This window comes from Symphalangus syndactylus, chromosome 2, assembly GCF_028878055.3.
Source record: "Symphalangus syndactylus isolate Jambi chromosome 2, NHGRI_mSymSyn1-v2.1_pri, whole genome shotgun sequence".
NCBI classification, from domain to species: Eukaryota; Metazoa; Chordata; class Mammalia; order Primates; family Hylobatidae; genus Symphalangus; species Symphalangus syndactylus.
The window spans coordinates 66,916,778-66,929,717 of record NC_072424.2 but is presented as its reverse complement, the minus strand read 5'-3'; the positions used below and the strand labels follow the sequence as shown (position 1 = coordinate 66,929,717).

Genomic DNA, 12,940 nt, shown 5'->3' with positions numbered 1-12,940 from the left:
CTCTTATCTGTAGCAACAGCTGTTAGTCTCCTTCCCTGATTCCCTTCAGCAAGCCAGTGCACCCATCTACCAGCTGCTGCAGGTGTTCACTACCAAGGACCCATACCTGTACCCCTTCTGCAGCCTACTGACTGCCCAGGCCTGGGGGAGCCACCTTGCCTGGGAGCTTGAACCACCCCAATGACTGATCGATGTAAAAGCTTTTGACTCACAGCAGGGTAATTTACACTACAGAGCTCCCCATGAAATCAGCCTGAGGCTAGATCTCTTCTGAAACCATCCCTTTGCCTAATTACCCCTGCCCTATCTTGCATCCCTCTCTCCCTTACAATTTTCTGAAAGCCCACTCATAAGTCACTTGCACAAGAATCTCCATCTCAGGCTCTGCTTTTAAGGAACCCCACCTGAGAGAGTATCTAATTTTGTATTTGTAATGTTGTGTTCTTATATAGTTGCCCCCAAATTTTAGAAGCTTCAAGTTCCCCCAGTTGTGGATCTATTTCTGGTCTTACTTTTTGGTATCACTGCACAGGGGAAACTGAGCTAGAAAATGGGGAATCCATTCTTCAAGTGGTTTGAGGAACAGGCTTGGGTTGCTAACTATTTTAGTAACTACTATGATATCCTACCTGCCTTTTGTCACCATCAAAGAAAGACCGAGCTGAAGGGGTAGGATAAAAGATGTGTGGGGGTTCAGTCAGGATGGTGGGAGAAATTGTAAAACTATAGGAAATAAACACAAACTCTCTTGGAAGGCCTGGGGGTTTGCATAGTTTCACTGAAGTGTTTGGCTGAAGGCAGCTGAATTCTCTTAAAAGCTTAGGGCATAGATGCATAGGAATGTAGAGGAGTTTATCTAAATAACTTGTTTACTCATGTGGTCCTAAAACTAACCTTTGATCATGATTGAGATCAGGATGGCTCTGGGTGGTTAATTAACCAGGTTAATTACCCTCTAATGGTGTTGACTCAAAGCCTTTGTCATTTAATGTGTGCTGAATAAATGCCGGCAGGGCCAGCGAGTCAGGGCCGAGGCTGCAGCTCTACAGCACCCTCCTTGGTGTCTGTAAGTGGCCCAGACCCTCAGCTGGACTGACAGGCAAAATATCTGTGTCAGTGTATGTTATTCATCCGTCGTTGGGTCCAGGTCTGCGGGACAGACCCCTGCAAGATAGATGCACTAAATTTAGATTTAGCAGCATCTATTCTAAAGCCCAAATATCATGTAATTTAATAAGAATTGTATTTCCCTCCCATATAAAATATGTCTGGTGTTAGTCCAGGGCAACTTCACTGCCATCAAGGACCAAGTAGTCACACTTCTGTTCTGCTATACCCAGTGTGTGGCTTCCTTCCTCGAGGTTTCTTCATGAGTCCAAGATAACTGCTGGCATTCCAGCTATCATGCCCACATTTCAGGCAGTAGGAAGAAGAGAAGGACAAAGAGTGTATCCCCTCAGCTGAAAAAAAGTCCCTTAAGGGGCCATTCCAGGTATCTCTTATTACATTTCCCTTTACATGTCTTTGGCCAGAATGTGGTCATATTCATATCTACAGGCAAGGGAGGATGAGAAATGTAGCAGGCATAAGGGAGGCAGGAGGGTGATGCAAGCAAGAAGAGCCAATACAATCTGCATTAGTGAACTGACTGCCACTCTATGCAGCCAGGGCCCAATCCTGCTGAGAGCTTCTGAAGACTCTGTAGAATCCACTTGGAATTGTATACTACTGATAAACATATAATTACATAAAACAATATCTATACTTATGTATAGAGAAAACAAATAATTATGAGATTTATATTAAAATATAAAACAGCTAAAGTTTTATCGAATGTCATTTTGAACACAAGTATGTTCTTTTATTAAATTTTTATATTTTATCTTATTTTATTTTATTTTTTAGAGACAGGATCTCACTCTGTTGCCCAGGTTGGAGTGCAGTGGCATGATGATAGCTCACTGCAACCTCAAACTCCTGGGATCAAGTGTTCCTCCCACCTCAGCCTCTCAAGTAGCTGGGACCATAGGCATGCATCACCATGCCTGGCTAATTAAAAAAAAAATTTCTTTGGTAGAATGAGGTCTCTCTATGTTGCCTAAACTGGTCTCAAACTCCTGGGCTCAAGGTATCCTCCTGCCTCAGGCTCCCAAAGTGCTGAGACTACAGGTATGAGCCGCCGCATCTGGCCATTAAGTAGCAGTTTTTAAAATGCTAAAAAAAAAAAAAAAAAAAAAAAAAAAAAAAAAAAAAAGATTAAAATTCCTTTTGAAGAGAAACGATGTAAAAGTCTTTATTTTTTTCTTGAGATGGAGTCTCGCCATGTCGCCCAGGCTGGAGTGCAGTGACACAATCTCAGCTCACTGCAACCTCTGCCTCCTGGGTTCAAGGTATTCTCCTCCCTCAGCCTCCCGAGTAGCTGGGATTACAGGTGTGTGCCACCACGCCCAGCTAATTTTTGTATTTTTAGTAGAGACAGGGTTTCACCATGTTGGCCAGGCTGGTCTCGAACTCCTGACCTCAAGTGATCTGCCCACCTCGGCCTCCCAAAGTGTTGGGATTACAAGTGTGAGCCACTGCACCCAGCCAGTCTTTAGTTTCTTGATCTTGGTTCCAATAATTCATTCATTCAAACTTTGAATTAATTTCAAAAGAACTCATTTCTATTTTTAGGATGTGATGGTGGAGGAAAAACTCCTGCCCATTGAGAGGGCTCCGTAAGTGCTTCCCAAAAGAGAATGAGAAGGAAAAGGAGATCTCCGCAGGAGCTGCCTCCTTGGATCCAGGGCAAAAATGAACCTCCTATTGGAGAGAAGGTGAATGAATGTGGCTTGGCAGCACAGGAAGTTTGAGTAGAGGGAAGGGAACGGCCCATCCTTCTGAAGGACAATGAGGAAGCTGTTGTTTGCATAAGCTCTCTATGTCACTGCTAGGCCAGTGACAGCATCATCCTTGTAACTTCAACCATCATCTCCTCTTTTCTTGAGTGTCTGGATCTGTCTTCATTAGGTTCTTTTATTGGGAAACTTACTTCCTCCTTCAGGATTGAGTTGGTTCTTTTTTTTTTTTTTTTTTTTTTGAGACGGAGTCTCGCTCTGTCACCCAGGCTGGCGTGCAAGTGGCGCGATCTCGGCTCACTGCAAGCTCCACCTCCCGGGTTCACGCCATTCTCCTGCCTCAGCCTCTCCGAGTAGCTGGGACTACAGGCGCCCGCCACCACGCCTGGCTAATTTTTTGTATTTTTAGTAGAGACAGGGTTTCACCGTGGTCTCGATCTCCTGACCTCGTGATCCGCCCGCCTCGGCCTCCCAAAGTGCTGGGATTACAAGCGTGAGCCACCGCGCCCGGCCAGGATTGAGTTGGTTCTCGTCAGCTTTCCATAGGTGTCCAATAGGCTCAGTACTTTTGATTACTTTTTCTTTGGAGGCTGATGTCCTCCAAAGATGACTAACTTTTGCATTCTCCTTTTTGAACAGTGCCCAGCTTGTCAAGAGGTTGAATTAGTGCAACCAGCGTTTGTGAAAGCAGCATTTCCCATTTCACACAAAGTCAGCTTCTGGCCAACTGGACAAGTCTGAACAAATATGAAACCCACTAAAGGGCCAGTGACAGGTGCACATACTACTGACTCTGGCTAGAGGCTGTGGCAGGAATTGGACTCATGTCATCCAGCCACAGTTCCACCACCATCTCTTGTGGTTTCCCAAGGACCAGCCTGAAGCAAACTCCTCAGTGGTGTGAAGACTTTCCATGTCACTGGAAACCCACCACAGAGTTCTACCAAGTAACCATGCCTCCACCAATCCACAACAAACTTTTAAGGCCTCTCCAGTTATGCCTGCAAACATCCCACATTAGCAACCTAAGTAGGCCATCAGTAGAGCTGGTCAAGAGAAAGGATAGGTTCAATTAATTATTTTTTAATAAAAAAAAAAAAAGAGAGACACAGTCTTCTTATGTTGCCCAGGCTGGTCTTGTACTCCTGAGCTCAAATTATCTTCCCACCTCAGCCTCCCAAAGTGCTGAGATTACAGGTGTAAGCCACCGTACTCAGCCAGATAGATTCAATTTTTAAAACCTTATTGCCATTACTGTTCAGTAACTCCTTGATATGGTTGAATATTTGTCCCCTCTAAAATTTATGCTGAAATCTAATCCCCAATGTGACACTATTGAGAGGTGGGGCTTTTAAGATGTGATTATGTCATGAGGGCTCCACCTTCTGAATGGATTAATCCATTCATGGATTAATGAGTTCATGGGTTAATGGATTAATTTATCTTGGGAGTGGGATTAGTGGTTTTATAAGAAGAGTGAGACCTCAGCTAGCATATTAGCACACTCAGCTCCCTTGGCATGTGATACCACCTTGGGACTCTGCAGAGAGTTCCACCAGCAAGGCCTGTACCAGATGCAGCCCCTCGACCTTGAACTTTTCAGCTTCCAGAACTGTAAGAAATAGGCCAGGCATAGGGGTTTACACCTGTCATCCCACCACTCCGAGAGGCCAAGGCCAGTAGACTGCTTGAGCCCAGGAGTTTGAGGCTGCAGTGAGCTATGATCATGCCATTGCACTCCAGCCCAGCCTGGGCAACAGAACAAAACTCAAGTCTCAAAAAAAAAAAGAAGCCAGATACAAAAGAATACATTCTGTATGATTCCATTTATTAGAAGTTCAAGGCCAGATGTAGTGGCTCACGCCTGTAATTCTAACACTTTGGGAGGCCGACGCAGGAAGATCACTTAAGCTCAGGAGTTTGAGACCAGCCTGGGCAACGTAGTGAGACTGCATGTCTATTAAAAAAAAAAAGTTCAAGGAGAGTCCAAATTAACCGATGTGGATAGAAATCAAAGTGGCCATTCCTCTTCAGAAGTGAAGACTGACTGGTAGGAGAAATGAGAGAACTTTCTGAGTGATGAAGGTGTTTTATATCTAGATTGGAGAGTTGGTTACACAAGTGTATATATTTGTCAAAAGTCATCAAATCATACACTTATATTATTTCACAGTATGTATGTTTTACCTTAAATAAAAATGTTTTGGCCAGGCACAGTGGCTTACACCTATAACCCCAGCACTTTGGGAGGCCACGGCAGGAGGATCTCTTGAGCACAGGAGTTCGAGACCAGCCTGGGCAATATAGTGAGCCCTCATCTCTACTAATAAAATAAAGTAAAATACAATATAACATAAAATAGCCACGCGTGGTGGTGCAGGCCTGTGGTCCCAGCTACTCAGGAGGTTGGGGTATGAGGATCGTTTCAGCCTGGGAGGTCAAGGCTGCAGTGAACTGTGATGATGCTACTGCATTCCAGTCTGAGTGACACAGCGAGACCCTGTCTCCAGAAATAAAACAAGACAAAACAAACAAAAAAAGTGTTGTATAATTTTTTGTTTTTTTTTTTTTGAGACGGAGTCTTGCTCTGTCGCCCAGGCTGGAGTGCAGTGGCGCAATCACGGCTCACTGCAAGCTCCGCCTCCCGGGTTCACGCCATTCTCCTGCCTCAGCCTCTCCGAGTAGCTGGGACTACAGGCGCCCGCCACCACGCCCGGCTAATTTTTTGTATTTTTAGTAGAGACGGAGTTTCACAGTGGTCTCAATCTCCTGACCTCGTGATCCGCCCGCCTCGGCCTCCCAAAGTGCTGGGATTATAAGCGTGGGCCACCGCGCCCAGCCAATTTTTTGTTTTTTAATTTAGAAGAGAAGAGCCAGGCACAGTGGCTCACGGCTGTAATCTCAACACTCTGGGAGACCAAGGCAAGAGGATTGCTTGAGCTCAGGAGATTGAGACCCCATCTCTACAAAGAAATATATATTTTTAATATTAGCTGGGCATGGTGGCACACACCTGTAGCCCCAGCTGTTTGGGAGGCTGATGTGGGAGGATCCGTTGAAGCCAAGAGTTTGAGACCAGCCTGGTGAACATAGCAAGATCCTGTCTCTACAAAAAATTTGTTTCAAATTAGCCAGGTACAGTGACATGCATGTAGTCCCAGCTACTCAGGAGGCTGAGGTGGGAGGACTGCTTGAGCCTAGGATGGTGAGGCTACAGTGAGCTGTCATTGTGCCACTGCACTCCAGCCTGGGCAACAGAGTGGGACCCTCTCTCAAAAAAAAAAAATTAGAAACAGAGAGAAGAGGGGTGTCTTGGTCCATTTTCTATGGCTTTTAAAATAATACCTGAAACTGAGTAATTTATTTAAAAACTATTTATTTATTTAGAGACAGGATCTCACTCTGTTGTCCAGGCTGGGTTGGAGAGCAGTGGCACTATCATAGCTTACTGCAGCCTCGAACTCCTGGGCTGAAGCAATCCTCCTGCGTTGGCCTCCCAAAGGGCTAGGATTGCAGTATTTGGCTTCTTTTGCTCAACACAATGTGCTCGGGATTCATCTGTGTTGGTCCACCCCTTTTTTCATTCTGAGTAGAATGCTATTGTACAAATACATGATTGGACGTGATCCCATCCCCTTTACTCCCCATTCTTCCTCACCGTCCTGCCTTTCGGCCTGTACCTACCTCCCTTTTTTCTCTCCTCACATCTTGGTGGCAGCCCCCTGACTCTGCAGGAAGAACCCCTCAATGAGTGTCAAGGGGTTCTTGGCCACAGAATGAGAGGCCACTACACCCTCTAGCTTTGCCTACACCAGCTTCTCTCTTTTTTCTTTTTTCTTGCAATTTGCTGAAGAAACTTTGTAGCTTGCCCTGTAGTTTTCCACATTGTGGATATTGTTGATTGCTTTCTTTTGGTGTTATTAATGTGTTTTTTTAGCCCCTGTATTTCCTGAAAACTGATAGAACTAGAGTTGTCACCAGCCACATATGGATATTGAGCATTTGAAAAGTGGCTCAGGGGACTTATTGGGGGAACCAGCCTCCAATATTTCAACGTAGGTTCTTTCTATTTTCCATAAGCGTCAGTCGGCTGAGAAATAAAGAGAAAGAGTACAAAGAGAGGAATTTTACAGCTGGGCCGCCAGGGGTGGCATCACATATCGGTAGGACCATGATGCCCACCTGAGCCTCAAACCAGCAAGTTTTTTATTAAGGGTTTCAAAAGGGGAGGAGGTATAATAACAGGGATTAGGTACAAAGATCACATGCTTCAAAGGGCAAAAAGCAGAACAAAGATCACATGCTTCTGAGGGAACAGGACAAAGGGCAAAAGCAGAACTACTGATGAGGGTCCAACAAAGATCACAAGGCAAAGGGCAAAAGCAGAACTACTGATAAGGGTCAATGTTCAGCAGTGCACATATTGTCTTGATAAACATCTTAGACAACAGAAAACAGGGTTCGAGAGCAGAGAACTGATCTGACCACAAATTTACCAGGGTGGGGTTTTTCCGCACCCTAATAAGCCTGAGGGTACTGCAGGAGACCAGGGCGTATCTCAGTCCTTATCTCAACTGCATAAGACAGAGACTCCCAGAGCGGCCATTTATAGACCTCCCCCCAGGAATGCATTCCTTTCCCAGGGTATTAATATTAATATTCCTTGCTAGGAAAAGAATTTAGTGATATCTCTCCTACTTGCATGTCCATTTATAGGCTCTCTGCAAGAAGAAAAATATGGCATTTTTGCCTGACCCAGCAGGCAGTCAGACCTTATGGTTGTCTTCTCTTGTTCCCTAAAAATTGCTGTTATTCTGTTCTTTTTCAAGGTGCACTGATTTCATATTGTTCAAACACACGTTTTACAATCAATTTGTACAGTTAACACAATTATCACACTGGTCCTGAGGTGACGTACCTCCTTAGCTTACGAAGATGACAGGATTAAGAGATTAAAGACAGGCATAAAAAATTATAAAAGTATTATTTGGGAATTGATAAATGTCCAAGAAATCTTCACAATTTATGTTCCTCTGCCACAGCTCCAGCCGGTCCCTCCGTTTGGAGGTCCCTGACTTCCCACAACAGTACTAAATGAATTTAAAATTTTATTTTAAATTTAAATAGTCCCATGTGTTTAGTGGCCACAGTATTGGACAGTGCAGATATAGAACACTTCCATTATCACAGAAAGTTCTATTAACCAATGCTGAGCTAGGCTAGACTCAGTGTTTTCGGAAGAGCATTTCGGCTAGGTGCAGTGGCTTAGGCCTGTAATCCCAGCACTTTGGGAGGCTGAGATGAGTGGATCACCTGAGGTCATGAGTTTGAGACTAGCCTGGGCAACATAGTGAAACTCCATCTCTACCAAAAATCAAAATTAGCCAGGCTTGGTGGCACATGCCTGTAATCCAAGCTACTTGGGAGGCTGAGGCAGGAGAACTGCTTGAACCCGGGAGGCAGAGGTTGCAGCAAGCTGAGATCACACCACTGCACTCCAGCCTGGGCAAGAGAGTGACACTCCGTCTCCAAAAAAAAAAAAAAAAAAAAAAAAAAAAAGCATTTCACAGGTACTGATGTGAACTTCCTTCAGAAGAGCATATAATGGATGTTTCTCTTTGTATTAATTTAGCAGTCATTTATGGCCATTGCCTGGACCCATTACTTCATTAGGGGTTGCAAAATTATGACATTATAATTCTATCATCTCCTCTTTATTTTATTGACTGGAATACTTTTAGAAAAACAAAACTTCCTTCATCAACCATTTGGGTTACCCTGAGGAATAAATTTATACAGGAAAGTTAGGATCCAAAGGTGACCAGTTAGTGTTGTTTTTTAGTATAATTATGAACTCATGCACTTAAAAATATTTGGTATGTTTTAATTCATTGCAGTTATTGTTCTTATTGCTACTCAAATTGTCTTATCTCTACCCAGGATTGTCTTTGGAATCCTTTTCACATGACCCCAGAAGCTTTTGATAACTTTTTTCTGATACAACAAGATATTTTAGGCTCATCGTGTACATTTTTCCCTCAAACATGGAATCAGCCACACTTCCAAAAAGTCATTGTTTATTTTAAGACAAAATTATATTTAGGGAGTATGGTCTGGGCCCTGAGAGGTGCCAAATGGTACTGGGCTGGTCATTGTTTCTAAGCCTTTTCAGTGGACAATGCTAATAACTACTTTTTTTTTTTTTTTTTTAGACAGAGTCTCGTTCTGTCACCCAGGCTGGAGTGCAGTGGTGTGATCTCAGCTCACTGCAACCTCCACCTCCCAAGTTCAAGCAATTCTCTGCCTCAGCCACCCGAGTAGCTGGGATTATAGGTGCCTGCCACCATGCCCAGCTAATTTTTGTATTTTTAGTAGAGATGGGGTTTCACCATCTTGGCCAGGCTGGTCTTGAACTCCTGACCTCGTGATCCACCCGCCTCGGTCTCCCAAAGTGCTAGGATTACAGGCGTGAGCCACCATGCCAGGCCTTTTTTTTTTTTTTTTTTTTTTTTAAGACAGGTCTTTCTATATCCCTCAGCTTGGAATGCCGTGGTGCAATCATGGCTCACTGCAGTCTTAACTTCACAGGCTCAAGTGATCCTCCCACCTCAGCCTCCCCAGTAGCTGGGACTACAGATGCGTGTCACCACACCTGGCTAACTTTTTAATTTTTTGTAGAGACGGGGTCTCACTTTGTTGCCCAGGTTGGTCTCCAACTTCTGGGCTCAAGCCATCCTCCTGCGTTGGCCTCCCAAAGTGCTGATACTACAGGCATGAGACACCATGCCCAGCCAAGAAATACTTTACTTTTTTTTTTTTTTTTTTGAGACAGAGTTTCACTCTGTCGCCCAGGCTGCATTGTAGTGGTGTGATCTCAGCTCACTGCAACCTCCATCTCCCAGGTTCAAGTGATTCTCCTGTCTCAGCCTCTCAAGTAGCTGGGGCTACAGGCACCCACCCCAATGCCCAACTAATTTTTGTATTTTTACTAGAGATGGGGTTTTGCCATGTTGGCCAGGCTGGTCTTGAATGCCTGACCTCAAGTGATCCGCCCGTCTGGGCCTCCCACAGTGCTGGGAATACAGGCATGAGCCACCATGCCCGGCTGAGAATTTTTTTTTATTTTTTTATTTTTTGAGACAGAGTTTTGCTATTGTTGCCCAGGCTAGAGTGCAATGGTGCGACCTTGGCTCACTGCAACGTCTGCCTACCGGGCTCAAGGGATTGTCCTGCCTCAGCCTCCCGAGTAGCTGGGATTACAAGCACCCACCACCACGCACGGCTAATTTTTTGTATTTTTAGTAGAGACGGGGTTTCACCATTTTGGTCAGGCTGGTCTTGAACTCTTGACCTCAGGTAATCCACCTGCCTTGGCCTCCCAAAGTTCTGAGATTACAGACGTGAGCCACCGCACCCAGCTGAAAAATGCCTTTTTTTTTTTTTGAGACGGAGTCTCGCTCTGTCACCCAGGCTGGAGTGCAGTGCGGTCTTGGCTCACTGCAACCTCCGCCTCCCAGGTTCATGCCATTCTCCTGCCTCAGTCTCCCGAGTAGCTGGGACTACAGGCACCCGCCACCACGCCTGGCTAATTTTTTGTATTTTTAGTAGAGATGGGGTTTCACCATGTTAGCCAGGATGGTCTCGATCTCCTAACCTCGTGATCCGCCCGCCTCGGCCTCCCAAAGTGCTGGGATTACAGACATGAGCTACCGCGCCCGGCGAGAAATACTTTTTAAAAGAGGAAATATATCACACACAAGACCCTTTTAACTGATCTGCTTGTACCAGTCTCTACTGTTCCAATTCATCCTCCACATTTTTGTCAGAATATCCTTATTAAACACAAAACTGATCTGCTTGTACCAGTCTCTACTGTTCCAATTCATCCTCCACATTTTTTTTTTTTTTTTTGAGACGGAGTCTCGCTCTGTTGCCCAGGCTGGAGTGCAGTGGAGCAATCTCGGCTCACTGCAAGCTCCGCCTCCCGGGTTCACGCCATTCTCCTGCCTCAGCCTCTCCGAGTAGCTGGGACTACAGGCGCCCGCCACCACGCCCGGCTAATTTTTTGTATTTTTAGTAGAGACGGGGTTTCACCGTGGTCTCGATCTCCTGACCTCGTGATCTGCCCGCCTCGGCCTCCCAAAGTGCTGGGATTACAAGCGTGAGCCACCGCGCCCGGCCATCCTCCACATTTTTGTCAGAATACCCTTATTAAACACAAATCTTCCAAAATGCTGGGGTTACAGGTATGAGCCAGGTACAGTGACTCATACCGGTAACCCCAGCATTTTGGAAGGCTGAGGCAGGAGGATCACTTGAGGCCAGGAGTGTGAGACCAGCCTGGAAACATAGCAAGACCTACCTCTACAAAAAATTTAAAAATTAGCAGGGCATGGTGGTACACACTTGTAGTACCAGCAACTGGGAAGCTGAAGTGGGAGGATTGCTTGAGCCTACGAGGTTGGGGCTGCAGTGAGCCATGATTGCACCACTGCACTCCAGCCTGGGCAACAAAGCAAGACCCCGAATTGAAAAAACAACAACAACAACAACAAAAACAACTTTGGCTCTAAATCTTCATTCCAATCTCTGTAGCATTCTTCCTTCCCTCTCCCCTAGTTCAGCAACACTACACTACTCTCACCACAAATGTCTCTTTGCTCATCGAGTTCACTTTGCTTTTTCTATTCCTGGGTGAATTTAATTCAATAAATAGCTCAAACATTGATGTCCTCTAAAATAACTCCTAGTACTCCCCCCCAGAGAACTAATCTGTTTCTATTATATCCTCCATACTACTCTGAAATACCTTTATGTGGCACTAATGAAACCATATTATAATGACTTATTTACATACGTGTCTGTCTCTAGCAAGAACGTCTCTCAAAAATTAAAGATACTCACCAGTGATGTTACTATTTAGTTTTTTTTTTTTTTTAAACAACTGGTAATCAATTTATTAAAATAGTTGACTTAAGCATCTGCAATGGTGACTTCCACCTCAACTCCTGGCTCAATACTGATGGAAGTAATCTGCTTAACAATCTCCGAAGGACTGTGCAAGTCAATGAGTCGCTTGTGAATTCTCATCTGGAAACGATCCCACGTTTTAGAACCTTCACCATAAGGAGTTTTTCTTGTAGTGATTCTCGAAGTCTTGGTAGGCATTCGAACTGGTCCTTTCACTTTGAGATTCTTTTCTTTTGCGCCTCTGATCAAGTCAGCACACACCTTTTCCAGGGATTTTACGGTGCGGCTTGTTAGGGTGATTCGAATTCGGTGAATTGCCACCTCCGGCTCCACGGGTGTTTTTCCAGTATCCTTAAAAGCCATGGCTGCTGCGCGGCTTCCTGACCGACTTGTTCCTCGGCGAGAGCGAACAGCGGTGAGTCAGGAGCAGGAGCGTGCAGAGCAGATATCCTCAGCACCTACGACCACGTCTTCCTCAAAAAAAAAGCGGTACTATTTAGTTTTATATGTTACACTGATGAGACCTTAAATGTGGAATTGCATAGTGTCAGAGTTAAAACTACAGGAACACACCACCATGCCCAGCTAATTTGTTTTTATTTTTATTAGAGATGAGGTTTCGTATGTTGCCCAGACTAGGCCCTTTTCATATTTACATTAGGGAGAAAGTTTTAGTTTTGTGCCAGTGTGTCTTCAACATCTTTACATTGAGTGATTAACTTCCCTTTTATAAGAGAGAGCAGGCTTGGAGCCTATGTAGACAAAAGTAATCGACTGGAATTTCCGACATGGTTTTGTTTTCGTTATTATTATTTTGAGACACGATCTTGCTCTATTGCCCAGGCTAGAGTGCAGTGGCACGAACACAGCTCACTTCAGTCTCAACCTCCTGGACTCAAGTGATCCTCCCACCTCAGCCTCCAGAGTAGCTGGGACTACAGGCACGCTCCACCATGCCCAACTAATTTGTTTTTATTTTTACTAGAGATGAGTTATCATATGCTGCCCAGACTAGTTTTGAACTCCTGGCCTCAAGCAATCATCCTGCCTCAGCCTCCCAAAGCATTGGGATTACAGGCGTGAGCCACTGTGCCTGGTTCTCCTTCTGTCTATAAAACTTTTTTTTTTTTTTT

General features: G+C 44.8%; 1 protein-coding gene across 1 annotated transcript; it reads right to left on the bottom strand.

The window, feature by feature from the left end:
• Window positions 1-11,779: 11,779 nt before the first annotated feature.
• LOC129470638 (small ribosomal subunit protein uS10-like) lies at window positions 11,780-12,303 on the bottom strand. Its single transcript, XM_055258649.2, has one exon. The coding sequence runs from the start codon at window positions 12,168-12,170 to the stop codon at window positions 11,811-11,813; it is 360 nt and encodes a 119-aa protein (XP_055114624.1). The 5' UTR covers window positions 12,171-12,303; the 3' UTR covers window positions 11,780-11,810.
• Between the last annotated feature and the right edge of the window lie 637 nt (window positions 12,304-12,940).